General features: G+C 39.9%; 2 protein-coding genes across 4 annotated transcripts in view; one reads left to right on the forward strand and one right to left on the reverse strand.

The window, feature by feature from the left end:
* FAM199X (family with sequence similarity 199, X-linked) lies at positions 1 to 12,750 on the reverse strand (the record flags this gene model as incomplete). Of its 2 annotated transcripts, XR_013776007.1 has the most annotated exons (7): positions 1 to 2,205; positions 2,315 to 4,785; positions 5,606 to 5,866; positions 6,907 to 7,068; positions 7,389 to 7,538; positions 9,606 to 9,825; positions 12,563 to 12,750. XR_013776007.1 is itself a non-coding variant. In XM_079318927.1 (6 exons), the coding sequence occupies 6 exons, from the start codon at positions 12,748 to 12,750 to the stop codon at positions 4,615 to 4,617; spliced, it is 1,152 nt and encodes a 383-aa protein (XP_079175053.1). In that variant the 3' UTR covers positions 1 to 4,614. The 2 variants fall into 2 exon arrangements, 1 of the variants encoding a protein (XP_079175053.1); XM_079318927.1 differs by having other exon boundaries at positions 1 to 4,785.
* Positions 12,749 to 23,000, forward strand: part of COMMD5 (COMM domain containing 5) — a gene marked incomplete at its 5' end in the record, with an annotated part of 16,242 nt that continues 5,990 nt past the window's right edge. The window contains 4 exons of one of the 2 annotated variants that reach the window (XM_079318930.1): positions 12,749 to 13,088; positions 15,079 to 15,239; positions 16,281 to 16,309; positions 20,085 to 20,135. In XM_079318930.1, the coding sequence (XP_079175056.1) occupies positions 12,749 to 13,088; positions 15,079 to 15,239; positions 16,281 to 16,309; positions 20,085 to 20,135 (581 nt within the window). The remainder of the gene's footprint in view (positions 13,089 to 15,078; positions 15,240 to 16,280; positions 16,310 to 20,084; positions 20,136 to 23,000) is intronic. The other variant, XM_079318931.1, reaches the window with a different exon arrangement.

The raw sequence follows: 23,000 nt of genomic DNA on the forward strand, positions 1-23,000 counted from the left end.
AACAGTTAAGATGTGCCATTGTGCTTGTATTTTCTGCCTGAAGTGTGACTCCACAGGTCCTGTATATGAATCCCCCTGCTCTGAAGAAGATAACACATCATTTCATAAGAATATCTTTGCTATATCATTAATTTTAATTCCAACCTGTACTTCAATATGCACACAACTATTTTCAAATACAATGAAAACTTGAATTCAACAGCATCAGAGTTTTCAGTATATCATTCACAACTTCAGAAAAATCTCTATAAACATTGTGTAGATACAGAATGTACAGAGAATGGTTTTCTATACAAAAGTGCATTTTAGCAATACAATTAGCAGAGAACCTGGGGAAAAAACCCTTCATTTTAAGCAATACCATATACTCTAATCTATATCTTCATCTCTCCCCCCAACAAAAAGAAAAAAAAAACACCTTCCCCTTGCTTTGGTTATTAACTATATTCAAGGCTTCAATATTACAATTATTTTTTTACATTGAAGAATTTATTTGTCATTTGGAAATGTTTGAAAGTTAGCCAGATGAGAGAGAATGCAAATATGATTCATCAGAGTTAACAGTCAAAATAGACAAACTTTGAATATTATTTAGATTTGCCCTTGATAGATTAATAAACTAATCTTTGCAGTCCTTAAATGGACAACTGTTAAATTTTCTGTGCCCAAGAATTGCAAGATCAGTAAGCTTAAGAACAATAAACCAATGAATCTAACAGCATTTGCCATGAAAATCTGGCTTATATTAATGAACTTCAAAAGCTCTCAAAACAGTCAAGTTTATTAATATTTATAGACCAATGCATCAACAGATTTCAAAGTTGAAAAGTGTAAGGAGAAAAGAAATGGCTTCAGGCCATTCAGCATAGATGAACAGTAAATATTGCCATTTTTATCTTTCTCTGTTGTATATGCACTCTGATGTAAATGCATGTAAGGAAGTTCAAGCAGGTTGGTTGGTTTGTTTTCTCCCCAGAGAATGATCTTCACAGGTTTCAAACCACAATAAAAGAACTAAAATTTGAGCCCAGGAAAGTCTTGCAAAGACTTTCCCTGCTCTTCCCAGTAAGCACCTCATACAGAGCACATTGTAACCATCTTTTTATCAGCTTCTCAGATTAAAAAAAAAAAAAAATAGGTATTTTAACAAATTATAACATTTGATACACAGAAATCAGCCAAGTTTGTGAGGCAGCTTTCTCACTCATATTTAAAATTATATTAGAAAATAATGCTCCCTCTTTTTTACAGACCTATTGCAATCAGACTTTCAGTGCTCCTTCTAAGCCTTTTTAGAGAAAAAGTTACTGTGAAAGCAAACTGTTATTGTTACAGGTGTAAATTGATTCTATTGCAGTGGGTAAAAAGTTCCCACAGACACAGTTTCAGTACTATGAAGCCATCTAACTGTGAGTTTTTTCCTGTGTCTCTGTTGCTTGTAAGCTTGACATTTTTTCTCAATTAATAAAAAGCAGGGATTTGATTTATTTTTTTAAGAAAAAAAACACAGTAAGGATGCATTATTTTAGCAATCTGTTACTCTTCTTCATTAGAACCCAGTAGTTACACTTGAGCCACAATGGCCAAAACTTAAATCAGCAAGACCAGATTCCACTGACATTCCAACTGTTTGACTAATACCACAGGCATTTCACAGAAATTCATAGATTTAGATTGGAAAAGTCCTTTTATGATCATCAACTCCAGCTCTAAATCTAACACCTCCAAGCCCACCACTAAACCGTGTCTAAGTGCTGTATTTACAAGTCTCAAAACTGCCATGGGTGGGATTTCCTGAGTAAGCACTGAACGTGCTGCAGGGAAAAACATGAATCTGACAAAAAAACTCCTCCATCCACAAAATGAGTATGTCACTGGAACTACAGAGGATGAGAAAGCAAAAGGGAAAAAAAAAAATGTGTAGAAGTATGTGAGAACTCTTTAATCTCACAGTCACTTCAGGCCTGATTCTCTGAGATCAGGAAAAGACAACATTATGCTTCTGAGTACTTGGCAAAGAACATTCAAGGTAAGCAAGATGTTATTCTGCATTCTTACCAGATCATTCAGAGTTTTGTATTCTTTGTATTCTTATGAGCATCCTGGATCTATGAGACCACAGAGTTATAAATTATTAACATGGAATCCCTGGAAATCCACTCTCTTCTATAACTTTAACTGTCATACACATGACTGAAGTACCTGCTGGAGACAACACAGCACAATCAGCTATTCTGGCACCCAGGACCTTTTTGTCCAATGTAACAGATGAGCAACTGGACCCATCTAATCACTTAGAATAATTTATACTTACATGCTCACACTATGATGGAAATACTATCCTCCCTCACTTCATGATCTCTGGAAGCTAGTAGACAGGTGACCAGAATGAAATGTACCTCATCAAAATGATGGGGTCTTCTCTCAACAAAACCCTGAGGCATTTTAAACTCTGAATAACTGCTGAAACAGAATAAAGTGACACACTTTCATGCTCCACCACACTGAGATATTGCACCTTTCTTTCAATTCACTTCAGAGTTTCAATTCTCTACAGTAAAAAGTGTGCATTTTTCTTCAGAAAAAAAAATTCAATTGACATTTCAAAGTCACTGCAGAAAATAAAAGTTGTACTGAACTGTAACAGTGTACACATGGTGAAGTATTTAACGATGAATTAATCTATTACCATGGAAGTTTTTACAACTGCACCCTGAAATTACCCAAATTGATGGAAATTCAATTTTATCTTCCATACAAGCTATTTAAAGGAAGCTCCAGATCTAAGTCAATCTAATTCTCAGTAAAGTGTATAGTGTTAAGAAGTTTTCAGTATTGATTATACAGGAGGGAGGCATCAACCAGCAGCAGCACAATACAAGCAAATACTGACAGGTGACAGACACTCATGGTTAGTGGACAAATAGCTGGACATATGGGATAGCTAATTTGAGCTTAAAATGGCATTACCTGGATTTTAGTCAGTCAATGGCCAAGCATGGGGACCTGTTGTAGAGCAGCAGTAAGTTCAAACATATCAGTTTGATTATGAACCTCATTTATTTCTTACCAAAACCCTTTCAGAGGTCATTGCTCAGATATTTTACTGGTCAGTTTATTTTGAGGCTAAAAGGAATGCCACTCCTAAAATAAAAATATTCAGCTGTCAGGGCTAATAAGTCTGTGCAGGACATGGAACATTAAGGTCAGTAGTCCTAAAGCTGATCATGCATTCTGCAGGATAGGGCTACATCCTGCAATAACAAACACCTGTGGCCACACTAAACTGTCAAACCCCTTAATTCAAGAACAAAATTAATGTAACAAAGCATCAACAGAATAAAAAATTATTTCCTAAATTCAAAACTCAAAAATTTATAAAAATGTTTTAGTTTCACATCAAAATTTAGAAACTACCATTTTAATCTCAGCCATGGGGGGAAGGAACAGTTCCAAGATAAAGATTAAAATCAGCTCAAAGATTGTCAGAATTAAGAAAAAGGTTGAAACTACTACTACTTTCCTACCTGAAAGCCACAATTTTATATAATTTTCTTATAATGAGAAATTTCAAAAACTGATAGAAAACCAAAGGAGGATTCTGATACGTGTCATTGTGTAACAACCCACACAGAAGACAACCTCAGCTAAACATGCAATTAAAAAAGTACAGATGCATTAATTAAGTTCTCCTGTCAACAATATGAAACTTTTTAGATATGCTTCTGGGGAAGAAAAGCAATGAAGTTGTGTGCCACTTGTTTGCACTTCTGTTTCCAGTAGTGTTTTTAAATATTTTAAATATTTTAAGTAGTCCTAAAAAACTTAATTGAAGATTAATGTATTTTCAATGCATAAATGTGTTCTTACTGGAATTTTTTTCACAGAAATACTAGGGATGTACTGGTGATCCATTAGTATGATCATAAGATATTGAGCAGCAAAATAACCTCCTGAAGATTAAGCCTCCAATTATTTTGAGAGGGTTTTTAAAAATTATAGCTGGTTCCTAAGACCTACATTATTAGGTAGTATTTGTATTACAGATTCTCTGCATTAGATGTCTTGCTTCTTGTTTTCTGTGTAGTTTTGAGTTAAATCACAACTTTTAGAAAAATATCAACAGTACTTTGATTTTGTACAAACCAAGAGCAAGGCTGAAGAAAGTCCCATGGAGCAAAAGATTTTCCTCATGCTAAGCAATCTTCCTAATAATGGGAAAGGAAGACAGAAAAAGTCAAGTGTAATACTAACTCTAAGTTGGAAAAAAACCTTTAAAAGCTGAAGCATAGTAATGCATGCTTTGTGTCATCCAAAAGCACCCCTAAACTTACATGCAAGTATGTTAGCATGTTAGCCAAGTTCAGATTTCCATATAATCCTATCTATTCAGCAGCTTTTCAGAAGACAGGTAAGTTTCTGAATTCTTTGTTGCAAAATTAGTCTCAAAAAGCTGAAGTCACTCAATACTTAGACCTTCTTAGCAAAATTACACTTGAGAAAAGATCTGGTTTGTTATTGTTAATACTAATCAAAATTTGGTCAAGAAATATATGTAAACAATAATGATAATACATTTAAGGCTTAGAAAGAACACTGATAAATTCACCCCTGTCACATTAAAACATCCACATCTCCTTCATGGTCCTCCTCAGTCACTTTCAAAGACAGCACTTCTTCATTAAGAAATAATCCACTCAGTCTTTCCTTACGAGCTTGTCTTTGTTCTTTCAGCTGTCTCTTCCTTAAGGCCTTTTGCTGGAGTTTCCTTTGCTTGGAACGTTTCTGGCAAAATACAGAAGAGGCAAAACATAAGATTTTGTTCTGCAAATTAGAAAAAACATCTCTAGAGCTGGCAAATATAAATTAACCACTAAAAATATCTGCTCTGAAAAATAATAAATATGAATTCTCAGAGGTGGTGTAAACATCCATCCAAAATCTTACTTAATATTAAAATATCAAGACCATTTACCACAACTGAATTATGAGGCACATTATCATGTGATATTGCATAGTCAAGTCTTTGATTGGAGGAATATTCACTGCTGGAGAAATGTTACAGTCTTACATTAACAAACCCAAGATGCTGAAGAGCAAGAAAGAACTGCTCCTCTCCTTCACACTTGAAATTAAAATTATGGGGACAGAAGGAGTGCCACAGTACTACTGTAAATGCAATATGCTTCAGAGGGACCTTCTCAGCAAGGAATCTCATGAGACATGCTCAAAGAATAAAGAAGATTCAAAAAGCCTGATGAAACTTCTAGTTGAGAAAAAAACCAAAAACAATCAAGGGTGTCTCTACTGTCCAGAAATGATGCTTGGATTAGGGTGATAATTCTTAAACAAATTTTTTTCTTAAATTAGATGCATAAGCCCTTATTCAACTTATCCTAAACAAAAGGAATTAGAATATCTACTACATACAATCATCAGGCTTTCAGTTAGAAGTGATGGGAAGAGCACAAGTTTCAACTCCTTTTGATCATTGGTTCAGCTAGATAACTCCTTCAGCACAAACATCCCAGGTAAGATCCCACGAGCAAGCTTCAAGAGTTAAGACAACTCCATCAATACAGATACACAAAACGAGAAACTTTACTTTAGAATCCCGGATTCTTTCTGCAGCACTTGTGGACAAATTGCTGTCGCTGTGCGCTCGACTCATGTTGGCACTGGAGTTTGAAGCAGAGTTGGCAACGCTGGAGCCACTGCTGCTTGCTGAGCTGACCATGCTGGCACTGCTGCTGCTGCCACTGGCACCACTCACACCACTGGTACTCGCACAGCTGTAGCTGCTCCTCTTCCAGCTCTCCCTCGCAGACCGCTGGCGAGGTCCGTGTTCCTTGATATAGTTCCTCACCTTTAGAGCAGAGGCAGATAAATTACTATAGCTTGATAAATGCTGCACTGAGATACTCCTTTTCATGGAAAAACCAAAATCTGCCTGTTAACAATGATGAAGTTATTGGGAATTTAACTAAGTTAACATCTGTGAAATTTCACTATGGAAGGAAGAAAAATAAGAAGCAAGGGTTGGGGACCTCTTGTCTCTTCCTCAGGTTTGTGACTATGTAACAATATGACATTCTTTTAACACCAAACAGGAATATCACAAGTTTAACTGAACTAAGTTGTTTACTTAATGTATCAAGCCCCTTTATTTTGCTAAGTATACTCAAACAAAAGTGGGTGCAAATGAGGAAGCACTTTTCTACTTTAATATGACTCTTACAAAATGCTTGAAATATGAAATGGACCAAGCCATAAAAGCAGTGAATGTTTTCCATTTTCAACTTTATCTTCATCATTATCAGTGCAACACTGAGGAGTTCAGCTTGTTTGGACACTGCATCTCTTCCCACCAACGCATCTCAGTAATTCAATGACTGAGAATACAGTGGGATGGATCTCCCCTATTAGCCAGACAGTCTTCTTGGTTATAATTTGCATCTTGTCACATCTTTAAAATGTATTATTCTCTATCCCATTCTACATGAAATTTATGGTCTTCCCCAGTGAATTCCAACCTTTTGGAGTTTTAAATGCTAGTTCACATTCAGTGAGCAAATGAAGACCCTCAGCTAGCTGATGGTCATGAAGTAGAATACAGTGCCATAAGCAGCACCAGGTCCACAACATAACTCATTACACACTCACCAGCTCTGGCTTAACACATAGTGAGAATATATAATCAGTCTTCTTTTATGTCAAGATTTAAAACATACAAATATGCTTTTGAACTCTATTTTCCTTCACTGACAGTATTGTGCTCTAGTGTCTTTCTCTACTAATCTAATGATTATGCACAAAAATTGATCACAACTTCTGCAATTGACAAGATTTTGCAAGATATAATCAGATGCTGAAACCTTAAAGTCAAATGTAAAAACCTTAACTCACCTGTTTCAGTTTTTCATCTGTGAGACAGTTCAACTCAATAATGAATTCACTATCTGTAGGTGAGATCTGAGCAGTAGGATCAATAATTTTAATAATATCAAGTTGCTCTCGGAGACCCATCTCTGTACTGACTTTGCGACTCAAATATTCAATATATTCAACCTAGGACCCAAAAAAAAAGTAAGTAATTTTGAAGTACTGTTGATTCTAAAAGAAAGACAGAAAAAAGAAAGAACTGACAATAAAACATGCACAAGTATCATGGTTCTAGCTTTGAGTATCCTTAAAAACTTAGGGTGAAAACTTGAGTAGGCATTAAACTGTCTCCTATAGATCTAAAGGACAAGGCTGAGTTTTAAGAATCAAAGAGTACTGCACAGGTCTGCATTTACACCTACAGCAAACAAGATGGCCTCTAAGTTGTGTCTTTTAATTGGAAGTTCTTCTGTACATTGCAATTCTCACATAGGAAAAAAAATCACCTGTTCATCATTTGTCATTGCACTCCATGGAAGTTCATCAAGATTCCGATGCTTGTTTTTCTTTTTGGGAAGCAGACAGGGAGAGCTGGGAATGCTCGGTATAACATCAGAAAGCACATCACTCCCACTTGTAATGTCACTGCCAGGCAACTTGTAGCATGCAAAAGGAAGAACAAAGCTTTAGAACACAGTAGGCAGATTGTAAATCATTCTAACCCCATTAACATTCAAAACATACCATCAAATTAGCAAAGCACTGATTATCTCTGTACTTTAACAAACTCTACTTACTCATAAACCTGCAATACTTCCTTGAACCTTCCCACAAAAAAACAAGTGCAGCCAACTCAATTCACACTATTCTGTACTTATCAGTCCCCTTTTTAAGAATTTGTATTTAAGAAAACAGCAGTTTGAAGTTACATTTCAACTATTTCCCCTCTCCATCAGTGGAAATTATCCATTGCAATCCAAACCTAAATCTAAACTTTCCACTTTGGAGCATAAGCCTAGTTTAAGGAAGATAATTCTACAGTAGGTCTGTAATTACTAACAAACTCCAATTACACAAGACAATTCAATTAAAATCACTGTCATTTGCCTGGAAGCAACTGAGAACTTCAGCTAGTTTTATTTACACATCTGATATGTTATTTCTGAATGCACTTCCAGTTAAAGTGGGAGAGTTGGATTACTTATGTTCAGATTCTGGCAGATAACACCATAAAGGGCTACAAAAAGTTTTTCCAAAATCCTATAAATCTATTCAAGCCATTCTCTCAAGAAAAACTTGTTTTAAAAGAGTAATAAAATAGCTAGTTACCATTCAAACATACTGTCAGCAAGCTAAGGCATAGGAAATTGCTTTTTTTCAAAACAATTGACAAGTTTATCAGGCAATTGAAATTTCACAACTCAGTGAAGCTCTGAATCTTTGGGATTGAACCTGAGCTGTTCCTACAGGCTGCATTATAAACACACATTTGTAACTTCAGTGATAAAACACACACTCAGACCAGCAGCTGGACTAAACCAGCCAGAAATTCAAAGCTGATCTCAGTACATGTCTCAAGTTCACTTGAATCTTCTGGAACAGGATTAGAGCTTTCTTGAAATGTTTTAATTTCTTGTACTCTGCATTTCTCTACATGATCTAAGCTTTATGATAAAATTTTAAAGTATTCCCCAATAAATTCTGAAGCACTATGTCACCTATTTCAAAGTTATGTATACGTTCAGAGTTGATTTAAGTCTTTAATATAAAAAGTCAGTTTAGGTCTATAATATATTAAAAATGCATACACATTTGAAAAACTTCTGAACAGGGAAGACTATCACAAGCTAGAAATACCCAACAAGAACTGCATCCAGCACAGTCTAGGGAAAAGGATGTGATTCATCTTCCCATTCTGGTGAGACAAAATCAGCTCTGTACTCATACTGGCATAGAATAAAAAATAGGACAGAAATAAGCTATGGCAAGAGTTTGTACACTTCACCTAGAAAGTTCAGTAGGACCTGATATCTATAACTAGATTTCATTAGTAGGGCAGATCCTCAGTGGGTCTCTGCTCATGGGTACAAGAAACACATGCTGGTCCCTAAAACCAACTGACCATAATACATAAGCATCCTTCTTTTTAGAGCTGACTTTCAGTCTCTCCTCCTGATTAAGGAGGTTGGAATAAAATGAAACAAAACATTTTTTTCTATTGTTCAAGATTCAGATATGTGCTTTTATGTTCAACAGTTACAAAGAAACAAGTGCTGAGGTCACTTGGTTTGTTCATAAGAGGAGACTGCAGGGAGACTTCATAGCTGTCTACAGCTTCCTCAGGAGGGGGAGGAACTGATCTCTCCTCTCTGGAGGAGAGACAAGGACACAAGGGAACAGCAGGATGCCAGGTCAGGGGAAGTTAAGGTTAGGTATCAGGAAAAGGTTCTTCCCCCAGAGGCTGGTCAGGAACTGGAACAGGCTGTGACCCCAGGGCAGTGGTCACAGCACCAAACCTGAGATCAAGGAGTGTTTGGGAAATGCTCTCAGTCACAGGGTGTAATTCCTGGGCTTGTCCTGCACAGGGCCAGGAACTGGACTTCAGTGATCCTTGTGGGTCCCTTCCAACTCAGGATATTCTATTCTATTACTTTTCAACTACAGCTAAATCCAGCACGCAATAGTCCACACAAAATTTTACATTTCCAGTGGAACCAGTTTACCTGCCACTCAAACTCGCTGTCTGACCAATCCCAGTATGTGCTGATAGAAGAGGAGACATCACTGCAGACACTGCCCTCGGGGAACAGATCAAAAGAGGTGAACTCCTGGTCATCCAGCAGAGAGTAACAATCATCCTGATCCCCCACGGACACCGAGGAGAAGAGCTCCTCGCTGCACTCCGAGCTGGCCACGCTTGTCCCACAAGATGTCAAGTTCCACCTGCAAAACAGGACAACACAATTAAAGAGCAGCAAACCTTGGCACCATGTGTCCTAAGAAATTCCTTTAAGCCTTGTAAAATTATCTCCACTTTGCTAGTCAGTAATATTATACACTGATTTTATTGAAGTAAGTTATAATTATGTAAATTGAAGCATTATATTTTTGAATATTGTTTTTAGCACATGAACAACACCAAAGGGAACCCAGTGTTACAAATATCAAGGCAAAAATCCATGTACAGTCAAAATAATTGCACCTTTATTTTGATATATTATCAGTTTCTACCCCAGAGCTATGACTCCTGTAGTATGAAAGTGGCCCTTTTTTTTCCTGTTGGTTGGGTTTTTAAAACACACTGATCTAAAAATAAAATTTTCCATATATTTAAACTTCCACATAAGCTGGAATAAACAGAACTAAGTAATTAATCAATTTGACTTCAGGATAAATAGAAGTCAAAAAGAAATTTCAGGTTGATAGCCCCCATAAAATTAAGGCTTAATAAGAAAACACATTATGGACATATTATTGATAGCTCTGAATGTCAAAAACATTGGACATGCTATTGGAATGAGACAGTGCAGGATGGGGAAGTGACCTGTATGAAAATGATATGATGCCAAAACTAAACTCTTTTTCCACCTCATTACAAAGCTAGTTGAAGTTGCTGCTAAAGGAAAGCTATTGAGAACTCAATTTCCACAGAACAGATTTTTTACTCTAATGAGAGTAAGCCAGAATGTAACAAGCTCATGAAATCAGTCTCCATATCTAGACTTATTTTACATATTGGAGAAAAGTAGGTCGAGACAAATATGAGTCAGCACAGCCGTGCAATATGGCCAAAACAATTTTAAAAGGGCTTCTAAAATGCACCACATAAACCCACACAATCAAGTCCTGTTCCATCAGCCTGTCCACTTCAGCCTGGTTAACTAGAAAAACACTCTTCCATCCTACTGAGCAATCCTATCACCAGAAAGGCTGGTCCTCAATCTCATTAAGCTGCATACCACACCAGCTAAATACATTTGTGATGGAGTCACTCCCACATCTACTTGGCCAGATGTGAATTTACCCAATGTTAAAGACATTTCCAAAACTTCCCTTGTAATAGATTCAGGAGTTCTTGCCCTGCCTCCTTTTCTGCATCCTTTATAGATGTGGAATGCCTTGCTGGTACTCTTGTGGGCAGGTTAATCCACTGGTAATGAGCAGAGCAAGATTGTGGTGCCACAATGCATTACTCAACATGAATATAGATTCAGAATTCATGAAATAATGAAGAAAGGAAAGATAGAGTGGACAGAGTTCCCAGACATATCAAAACAAGGGTGAGGTACAGGGGCTCCAGCACCAACAAACCACTCAGATACTCCAGGTAGAGGCATTCAGCCTCACCTTTTCATACCTGGGGGCTGCTGTGCTCCTCAGGGTGAACTGGATTAACAACAAAGGGGAACTGCATTAAAATTGCTCCTAACTTTAAAAAATAGAAATCCTTACGTGAGCACCATGGATTGTGCCACACATCTGCATTGGCATAATCAGTGCAAGACAGGGCACGTCCTTTTCCAGAGAACAACCCCTTGAGATGCCTGGGTTACAAACCAGGCTTGGAAAATGAGCAAACCTGAGCCAACAGACTTGGGCAGGCAACACAAAGAGAAATGCAGAAAATTAAGTAAATGCAAATTCAGTGACTATCACACGTTTATTTACAGATATTCTAAGAATATATCTTACTGCTCATGTCTTATGACTTAAGAACTATATTATGAAAGTGTATCATGTTTGATCACTGCTCTTCATGCTGGATCATTTAAGAATGTATAATTAAGAGTCTGCCCTTGTGAATGACACTTTTAGAGTGCAATTTCCATGACTTCATACAAATTCACTCTTCATAATTGTGTCTCAAAAATACTTAATAACTCATAAAATAATCTCACAAGTCTGGAACAGAAATGTTGGAGACTTGTATGTTGAAGACTGAAATCTCAGGTTATTCTCAAAGAAAGCTATTGCTATGTTCAAGCTTAATACTGTGCATTAGCAGAATTAGGTTCTTAGGAAAGCAGGACTGTGGCTTTGATTTTATCAACACAACTGAAATTTCTTTGCAGAGCTGCACTTGCACTTCTAGAACAGACTTCTTCTACAAATTACAGGCAGAGTAATTTGCCCTTAATTAGTAGCGTGGGGTGGAATGTTTCTGCAGGAGTCAGTGCAATCACCAAGATGCCTCACTCTCAATCTCTGAAGGTCTGCCTGGTGTCCATGCGAGGCCTGCCTTTAAGTCTTATAAACACACCATCATGTAGCTGCCTACAGCCCTTAAAAATTCAAAATCTCCAAAATTTAACTCGGAATGAGGCTAGGAGCAACATGATCCTAGCGGAAGGTCTGCCTGCCCAGGGCAGGGGAGTTGGAACCAGATAACCTTTAGGGTCCCTTCCAACCGAAACCATTCTGCGATTCTATGAAAAAAACCATATTAAAGAACCGACCCAGCTCACACTTCAAGTGCAAGGCGATGCGCCGAGCCCAGCCTAAGGCAGAGGGAAGGGTGACCCGGCCGGAGCGCGGCCTGCAGCCCGGCCCCGGCGGCGGCTCCCGGCAGCAGCAGCCAACGATGCGCGGCCCGGGGGGCGGCCCCGACCCGCCGCGACCCCCGCGCCGCCCGCCCGGCCCCTCAGCGCCCCCCGCCCGGCCGCCCCACGCGCTGGCGGACCTGTTGGAGTGGAAGCGGTGCAGAGGGTCGGTGCGGTGGCAGGAGGAGAGCTGGCAGCCGAAATCGCTGACGTCCAGGCAGCCCTCCTCGCTCAGGCTCAAGCTGCCGCCCCGCGGCGGGTGCTGGTGCGAGAGCAGCGGGCACGGCTCCTCGGGGGCCAGGAACTTCTCGTACGGCTCCTCGGTCATGGCGGCGGGCACGGGGGCGTTGGGCGCGCCTCAGGCAGCGGCGGGAGCGCCTCGGGCACACGGCGTCGGCGGCGCCGCCATCAGCGGCCGGTGCCGGGACGCGCCGCGCGGTCGCCGCGGCTCCTTCCGGCGGCGCGGCCCCAGAGCGCCCCCTGGCGCGGGGAGGGCGCGCGGCGGGCGGGCGGAAGGCGCGGCCATGGCGGCCGGCGCGGCGCAGGGGCTCGGCGAGGGCGGCGGCGGCCGCGGGTTCCTGGGCCCGCGCGTGCCGGCCGAGGTGGAGGCCATGGCCCGGGGCGTGCAGGACGTGGGCAAGGAGACCTTCCGGCGGCTCCTCAAAGGTAGGGCCCGTGCGGGGCCCGCGGGGCGCTGCCCCCGCGCGGAAGGGCCGCTCTGACCCCGCGCAGGGACCTGGGGCGTTCCCGGCCAGAGCCCGTGGGCAGAAGCCGCGTTCCCCCGGGAAGCTGTGGATCCTCACGGGAAAGCACGGACAGCTATTAGAGAGCTTCCAAAGGAGACCGAAGAACATGGTGAAAGGCCATAGCGGGGAAGTACAGACTGGGGTCACTTGGTCTGCTCGGCCTGGAGGGGTCCGAAGGGAGACCTCAAAGCTGACTATAACTACCTCACGAGGGGCTGCGGACAGACAGACACCGATGCCCTCTCTGGCCGGTGACAGGACACGAGGGAACGGCATAATGCTGTGTCAGGGCACATCAGGTTAGGTATCGGGAAAAGATTCTTCCTCTAGAAAGTGTCGGGCACTGGAATAGGCTCCGCAGGAGAATGGTTGCAGGACCAGCCTGACAGAGTTCAAGGAGTGTTGGGACAATTCTCTCAGGCACATGGTGGGATTCCTGTGCAGGGCTGAATTGAACTCGATGATCCTTCTGGGTACATTACAGAACATTCTGTGATTCTGTGCAGCTGGAGGGCTGCAGCTTCTTGCAGCATTTCCCATTGCTTTTCCCGGTAGGAAGATACAGCTGAGCTTTAAATAAAATGTGGAGCTTGATTCATCATATTATACAATTCTATGAAATCTGTGATAATGAGGAATGGAATTCTGCACCTGTGGATGGCCCCCAAAGTCAGCTGAGTGCTGTTGAAGTCATTCCCCTCTCATCCCTGTGTCCCAGCCCAGTCACTGTCATGTTGTGTGTGGCACACAGAGACCCCATGGGCATTTACAGAACATGCAGCAACCCCAAGGTGCAGGTGTCCTGTTGAGGTTGAGGCTGTAATATTGACAATGATTGATTTTGTTTTTGTCTGTGAGGCTTCTCCCTGTGGTGAGAATTTTCTCAAGGCACTTTTGACCATTAAAATCAAAGAGTTACATAGTTGAATAAATTAAGGTATGTAAGATAATAATAGAATAATGGAATAGTTGATTAGTGAAGCAAAAGCTTCCTGCAGGGTAGCTGCTGCCCAGCATGGTGTGACCCTGGCATGTTCTCTTGGCTAACATCTTGTCAGGGATTTTAGTTTTTACTTGAAGGACTCAATACATCTGGTAGCTGATTTGTCTCTAAAAGTGTTGCTGCACAGTAGCAGAAATGAGCTATTTAGGGCTGCCTTGTAATACTTGAAATAATAAAGCTGTGTGTAGGCAGAGGCATTTGGGACAGAAGTAAATACACATGTTGAACCATGTCTTCTGTCTAGTGCAGGGACATAGAGATGAAAAGCCTTATCAGTGCCAGGAAGCCTGACTGTCTGGGTTTAATTTTGGTGTAAATTATCACCTGCTTTCAGTGTACAATAAATGCTTTCTACCATAGCAGGGGCAGACAGTCCTTCAGACTGCCTGGAGCTGGGCAGTGACTCCAGAGCAGATCCCCTGGAGTGGGTGGGCACATCCTCCCTCTGGTTATGCAGAGCTGGCACAAATCTCCCATCACTGTCTGCTCTTGCTGGCCTGTGACTCACAGTTTGCAGGGCTGCAGTTTTTCCCCTGAAGGTTTTGTAATCTTTGAAGATGTGATGGATTTCAACACCGTATATCTACATTCTCTTGCACTTGCACCAAGTTTGTCTTTCCAGGCTGTTGCTGTTACTTTATTGCTAAACAAAGACTAGTGTAAAAAATGAGATGCAGGTTCATGTGCCTGGTCAGTTCAGGATGCAAAAACTGCATGCAGCAGTATCTGAGGGGTATCCAGCCAGTATTATTGCAGGCTCTGCTACACTGTCTCAATGATTGATTTAATTTTTGTCTGTGAGGCTTCTCCTTGTGCTGAGAATTTTCTCCATGCACCTTTGACCATCAAAATCAAGAGCTACACAGTTGAGTAAATTAAGGATCTTGCTTTGCTTTCTTATTCACAGTCACTGTTAATGCATTGGAAGGAAAAGACTGCAGGGAATCTGTCAGGCTGATTGCAGAAAGTGCTAATCTCTCAGAAGAGCAACTTGCTTTCCTTATTTCTGGCATGTACACCCTCCTCCGAGAAGCATTGAGACTTCCCTTAGCAACTTTCAAACAAGAAGTAAGTTCTGGGAGTACTTGGAACCCTGATAAGGTAAAAGCTGCATCAGTCACAAGTCACCATCTAAATCTCATTTGCCTGGGTGCAAGCTGCACATAAAAATGATTCTCCAAGTTAAGACTGTTGGAAGAAACTTAAAAATCTGGAACTTATTATTTCACTTGTTGGGTTGATTCAGAGTGAGCTTTTTGGAAAAGAAAAAAATAAAAGCTTTAAGAAGAAGATTCCTGTATCAATTTCTGCTTCAGCATTTTATTTACTGTGCATGTTTGTTTTCACTCATAAATTAAAACCACCAAAGAAATCATAGCAAAATGTTATTTCATAGGCATCAACACTCCCTCTTACTCTTAACTGGGTGTTCACACATATCACTCATTTTTGTCCATGCTTATAATTTCTCATATTTGTTTGCCTCCTTTGTTCATATTCCTACCATAGAGGCAGTAAGGTCTTATGGCCAGGACAATATAGTAGAATTTGGAAGAAAATGCAATTTCAACTTATGCTATAGATGTCTGGTGTGAATATGTACACACCTGCCATGTTCCCAACCCTATCCCTTCTTCATGGCTATTTTTTTCATTTTTCATGTTCCTTTACCTTACAATTTTCTTATCGCATTTTTATGTAAGTGAACCTTTTCTGGGTTCTTCCAATATTCCAGGAAATGTAGTGGAAGTATGCTTTTAATATTCAGACCTTATCTTTTTCCATTTCCTTTTTCTTGTTATAGTTTAAACATATTTGAGAATAAGGGCACGTAGTTGCTATACAAAAAAATTATTAGTTTCATAAAAGAAGTGGCAGAGACATTGTTTTGAAGAATAAAGGCTTCCAAGATATTTAGGTCTTTAAATCACAACTTGATTGAACATTTCTGAAAATTCTTTTCATTATCAGTTGTTTCAAAACTACTGGCACTCAAGTCTAAAATTTTTGGGGAGAGATACCAAATAAGTAACCACTATTGTTTCAGTAGGTAAGAAGTGATCATTTAAAGCTATATCATGTAAAATTTCATCTTCCTTGTCTTTTTAGGTTTTTAAAGAAGACCTGAAGGAGCTCAGGTATGCCTGTTTACACCAGTTCTTTTAATGTTTGTTTTTTCATGGCTTTTTACATAACTGCTTCCCCAAAATAATATTTTTACACAAAAAAAAGTTGGCATAAAAATTACCTGTGAATGCATCATAATGCATATGTTGCCAAACATCATGTAAAGCCAGAGGAAAAAAACAAGTGTTGTGTAAGACTTGATTTATCACTGAGCATGAGCAGTTTTATTTCACCTGCTAGAGAGAATGGTCTGATTAGTCTGTAATGTAGGTTATGCAAATATGAGTGACCTTCTCTCTGCCATCCTCACCTTGCCCTGCAATATTTTTTTAAGTGTTTGGTAAGACAGTGGTAGCATTTCAGAAGCTAAGAACTGCCCTACTTCTTTCCTTCTTTGAAAGGTCAATGATATAACTCTCATGAAACCCTACCACCATGTTCAGCTATGATTTCTCCTGCCCATTGCCCAAGAAATCATGACCTTTGTTACAGCCTTTGCCAAAATCTGTATCAGTCTTCCATGAGTATCTCTGAAGGGATCATATCCTAAAAGCTAGATATCAGTTGCTAGTAATATTTATAGGTTGTTCCTTATTTCTATATTCAGTAGCAATGACAGAATAACAGCAGTTGATGTTTTCTTCTGTAGTGAAACCTCAGCACCAAGATTTAATTATTTTAAAATGCTATTTCTTGCACATTTTTTTAACATTCTGATTGCTATTTAGGAGAAACAGATGTTTCTAATTCTGTCTTTTTTCATCCTTACTTGTCTGTTAACCTGTACACTGGCTTTCTCCTCATAAGCAGTTAAGTCATAAGCATGATTTACTTTATGAGTGACTTCAGACAAATTAAAACTGCAGATGTAATTGGGGTGTAATCAGTGAAAGGTGTCATTTGGGTTATAGTGAAAGGTGCCTTGTGAGTTGATACAGTTTTGTCTGCTGCTCAGTACTGGAGTTGGGCCTGCCTTTTGTCTTGAGAGCTCAAATGCAAGCTTGTTGCCTCTGCCACATCATGGAGTTCACACCCTGGTTAAAGTAGGTCAGTAAGAAACTGAGGAATTGCTTTTGACCCAGTGGGACCTGATGCTTTTTGAGGTGCACACAGAATGTGCCAAGTTTGATCATGGAATAATGAAGAATACTAAAAGATCCATGCCAAATTCTCTGGGGCTGGGTAAATATTCCTCTTCTGAGCAGTGGAGAAAGTTGGTATAGGAGTGTCAGAAGTCACTGTCCAGGCTGCCTGTGTCTGGAAATGCAGACTCTCAGATCCCTGTCCTTGTCCTTTCACCCACTTTAATGACTTCCACTGTTGTAGTTGTGTTTGGGGGGGGTTTTCTCACTTAATGGTTTATTCATACATTTTACTTAGGCATTTTTCAGTCTGGATGATCTTTTTTATATCTTTTATTTCTTGATACATATTTTTATCTTATTGTTCTGATTAATATGGCTGATCTAGCAGCAAGAGTTAGGTAACTGCATTTGTGCTGCTTGCACACTTGTGTGTTTTATGTGCTGCTAGTTGCTGCTATGCTCCCATTTTTCTCACAGTATTGGGACTCCTCCTGACTTCCATCTCTGACAGTCTTACTTCCTGTTAATAAGTCTCTTCACCTTCTGGCTAAACTTTTAGACAGCTTATTTTACTCTTAAGCTGTGGTATTTAGAAATTTGGTAGCAGCTTTAGTACCTTCAGTTCCTCTAGGAAACATAACTTCCTATGTTTCCCATTGGACTTGGGTTTGGAGATGAAATGCTTGTTTTCAAAGCACTTACTAACTACATTCAGACACTTAGCATGCTGCAGTGGCCATCCTGTAATCAAGTGCACAAAGAACATGACATTGTTTGAGCAGTGATGTCTTGGCATCCAAACACTTGGATATCCAGTGTTTGGGCAGATATTTTGCCTTTTAAGGCAGAAAAAGGGCCTATAGCTTTCTATTTGGTTTGGTCTTCTTTTAAAAGGTTTGAACTCTGTGCCATATAACCTTTTATTTCTCACTTCTTGCATTCTGTTTTGTTTCTTTCAGTGAATCTGAGTAAATTCTGCCCATATAGTATCTTGTAATTCTCAATTTTCTGGTGAGGTACCTGATCTTGGCTTCTAGTTTTGATGAAGAGAGAGGCTGGAATACATCCCCACTCTGATTAACTAGATCAATATTACTAGTTTAAAAGAGTTGCAATTCCCTATTTCTTAGCCTGAGTGGTCCAGCCAGTGGGAATAAATTCACACTAAATTGTGGGTGATTTTTTTCCCTTCCCTTGCAGATTATTTAGTAACTTTATGACTTGGGCAAGTAACATGGGATTGAGACATCTTCAAGAACTTCTTGCCCTTTGAGTCCCTTCCTCAGAATGTTCCACTGACTAGTGATTGCCATCTGTAGTTCAGGCTGAACTGTCCCTGTTCTATCTTATCTGTGTCATATGTGACTGGCTTCATGTGTGCTGCTTGTGCCAGGAACAGAATTTTCAACAAATCATTGACTGCACAGCAAAAATAATGCAAACTCAAAGGTAGCATTAAAGCTTCTGTTTTAGTAACCCTAGTGGGTCAAGCAAGTGTTGTGGTAGGTTTCATCATAATCATATTACAGCCCCCTGTCTCCAGCTATTCCACTACATGGTCAGGAAATCCAGTCAGTGTCAGGATGGGCTAAATGATACACTTTCATGAAAGTATAAGTATGTTTGCAGAAATAGTCTTGTCTCTTCTGAAAAACAGATCCTTGCAGCCAAAAAAAGCACTGTTCTAGTGCTTCCTAAAATGAATTTCTTTTTATCCAAGCACTGTTTGAAAATGTGCTTCCTTTTCTTCCTCTATGAATTTGAGCTGTAGTAACTGTTGTTTCATCTTCCCACTGTGTGAGTTGATGAATTGTTTTTTCTCTGGTCATTAGACACTGTAAGCTCTTTAGGACAGATAACTTCCTTGTTTGCTTTGATTTTTCTTTGATACACTGCTGAGTGTCTCAAGCCACTGGTGAGTAATGTCTCTGGGCACTGATTCATGGTGAGTGCTTGATTTAACTGTGGCAGCAGCAGTAGTGACTTCTCCCACTTGTCCAGCCCTCCTCTCTGTAGGGAGTTACTGTCCCTGTGGCAAAGGCAGCTGAACAGAGTGTTTGCTCTGTCATCTTTGCAACTCACAGCCTGATCTATTGAACTGAAAATCAACAGTAGCTTGTTTGTAAGGCAACAGCAGTGTCAGGGGAATGGTGAAGGAGTGGAGAGGTGTAGGGTAGATGCAGTGTGTTAGTCTCTTCAGCCAGTCCCCACATATGCTCCTCTTGTGAGTAGCCTTGTCTACAAGGGCTTCTGTTTGAATTTTGAGGGTGCAATCCCTTCTGTCTTCATTCTACTTGTGGTGAAAGTGAAATGAAACATGTTAAGTTTGGGATTTTTGAAAGTGTGCATTCTGGCCTGCCTTCTACACTTGTCAAAGCCATTAGTAAAATTTTTATTGGCTTTACTGAGAGAAGTTAAGCAAATACAGGGTTCTTCTGAAATACACTGTTGCCATACAAGGTAGGATGGGAAGGTGTAGTACAGTTTTAGGGTTCTTGATATTTAAACATAGGTTATCCTTTTGAGAGCCCTGACTGAATCAATACTGAAGTGCTTACCTAAGAGCTGGCAGTTTTAAGCAATGGAAGATGGAAAATGTTGACACATTTTTTGTGTTTTGTTATAGAGGGGTTTTCAAATAAGGCTGTATAACAGTGGTTACAAAAAACCCTAACTGATTTGTCTTGCTCTTCTCTTTCAGAATACCAGAAGATTTCATTGTGGATTTTTCCAGTGTAGTCTTTGGTAACAGGTTAGTGTCTTCATTGTGCAGACAGCTGGGCTGCACAGAGGTCTGCTGACACAAATCCTTGTTGTATTGAAGGAACAGCAATATTTTCCAAATTAATGAGAACAAGACTTGTCACATTATTTTGATTCATTATGGTATGATGTCCATCATGCATGGCAATACATGCATTAAGTTGCTGTCTTGCCAATTTTCAGTTTTTCTGTGTTGATTGGTTTTTATAATGTTCTACAGACTGAGAGGTGGATCAATACCTTAAGATGAAAAATGCAGTGCAGAATTACTCATTTTTGCCATAATTATTAGTACAAGTTATAGCAAAGGAGGCAGGCTACATAAGCCTTCCTTACATGCTCTGGCTCATGGCAGCTTTCTCAGAGAGCATTTCTCAACTCTTAATGTACAGTTCAGTTGGGAATTCACACTGAGAGTGACTTGATGACACATAATAGATATCAAGTGCTCTGCTTGCTGTAATTTACTTTTTAAGCAACATTCCTCAGTAACTAGAAAAAGTTCTGAATTGAGAGCTTTTTGAACAGCCTGTCTCTTTTGTCCATTTTTGGGATTCCCTTTTTCTAGAAGTTTCTCTGCTCAACCATATTTAGCCTATTCTACATCTAGAAATTCAAAATATTGAACATTTTGAATATGCAAATTTGTGCAGGGCCAGGAGTTGGACTCTGATTATCATTGTGGGCCCTTTCCATCTCAGGATACTCTGTGATTCCTTCTTGAAACTTGAGAACAACTCAGCATGTGACATCACTAGCCCAATGCTGCTCCAGATTCTCTGCATGGAATCTCAATAATCATAGTTGTGGTTTTTCAGTTACCCTCAAGGGTCTGAGTGCTGTTACCAAAGCTAAAAATATTTTTCATTTCTTTGATTAAGATCTTGGCTTACAGCTAAAGGTTCTTGGAGTAAAAATAAATTCAGTCTTCTCATCTTTTCTTTGCTCTTCTGTTTGAATTATAGGTGCTAAGAATGTAAAATTCATGGTTGCAAAGTGGAAATATTGTTTGCAGTAGGGAAGGAAGATAAATTTAGATGTAATTTGAAGCATACATGATTGTCTGTTTTCTACTGTGAAATCACGATGCTGGAAAATTTAGCTTTTTCTCCTTTTGAAAGCTATGATTATCCAGTGTAATCTTGCTCTGTGTTTTAAGACCAGAGGAGAATGCCTCAGGTTTGATTTTAAGACAGATCTGCTTCTGCAATCTTCAATGTAACACTGAATCATACATAGGCGTATTGAGTTGTAAATATATATGTTTGTGAGGGTAAGAGATGCATTAGCATGTGATCAAAAATTCAGTAATTCAGTATGAGCTAGATAACCCAGAAAAATCCATTTTTAACACTTTTTCTGGAATCTTATTTTTGGAGCTCTTTTCTCTAAACAACAGCTCTGAAGTATTTGGCATTTGTGTTTGTGTCCCCGCACTTCCACCAAGTTATGTAGACTGAAAGAAAAACTTGCTACATTGACACCATCAAATAACTACATGAAATTAAAACTGGGAAAGAGTAATACTAATTTTCCCCCCTCTGGACACTTATAATAAATGCAGTGCTTTTTTTTTTTCTAATGGTGCAGCTTTAGTTTCTACCAGGAGGGTGCATTCTATGTGCCATTTGTGAGCATTTTACATGTACAAGTTTATTGAACCTTCCAGTTCAGTGGCCTACTGGGCATGTCTTGTTATGTGCATAGGGAGCCATCCAGAACTGGTCTGGATTTCTGAGTTTCAGTACTGGTGAATCACCTGCTGCTCCAGATTCTCTAATCTCCCATTTTCATGTTGTGTTCTTTAGCAGGTGATGTTCTTGTCACTAGATGTATCCTTTCCACCATAGCTTATATGGTCTCTAGGATGGTCTCTATCTCTCTACCTGATCCATGGTCTATATTTTCTGACTTCTGCCTTCTGCACATTGTGCTGACAGTATATTGCAGCTGCTGGCACAGGGTGTTTACAAAATTCAATTATAGGCTATAGATTTTAGATGTAAGATTCATTCAGTCTTTTCTGCTCCATATTGCTATTCCTCTCAGAAATCTAGGGAATGGTGCTTGATTAGCAGCCTGTGTAATTTCTGTATGCATGTTGGCCACTATGCACATTCTGCCATCTTCATAGGATTCTTGCTGTTCCCATTGTGGTCTTGTTCAAGCTGGGAAGGTCCTGACAGAAGCTTAAACTAAGCTATAGAAGCTGAGACTCTTCCTGGGAGAGTGGTATAGAAGTGCAGTCCTGACCAGAAATAAAGCTTTGTGTTTGTCCACAGAAATGCCATCTCTCAACAATATTCAGAAGCTTCCCTTCTGTTTGGGAGGTCACCATTTCTGACTTTCCCACCACTGCTAAGTAGAGTATCTTTCTGGTTTTAAAACTCTTTTCTTCCCCCAGAGTGCTGGTGCTGCACTGAATGGGCTGACTTCCATTGATGGGAGTTAACATGTTTTAAGGAAACAGTAGCAGTGTGGCTATTTTTAGGGAGTCTCCAACATAAGCAATACTCTGGCAGCAGCTCTCCACTGAGGGAAAGGCCTGTTCTTATTGTTTAATCCTGCTAATGACTGTTCTAGACTTTGTCTCCTCATGTCTGCACCCAGCTGTGGTGACCTACTTCCTATACAAGAGTTGACAATGAGTAAGAACCACCTGATCTACTTTTTTTTGCTCATTCCTTTACCATGCTATTAGGAATGTGTGTCACTCCTGACACCACTGACACCACCCAACACCCCCCACCCCCCCCAACACACCAAAGAGATAAATTCTTTCTTACTTTGACTTTGCAAAATGCAGGACACTTGGAGGATCTCAGCCTGTGAGTCCCATGTACCATCAGATCAT

This window comes from Erithacus rubecula (assembly GCF_903797595.1).
Source record: "Erithacus rubecula genome assembly, chromosome: 15".
NCBI classification, from domain to species: Eukaryota; Metazoa; Chordata; class Aves; order Passeriformes; family Muscicapidae; genus Erithacus; species Erithacus rubecula.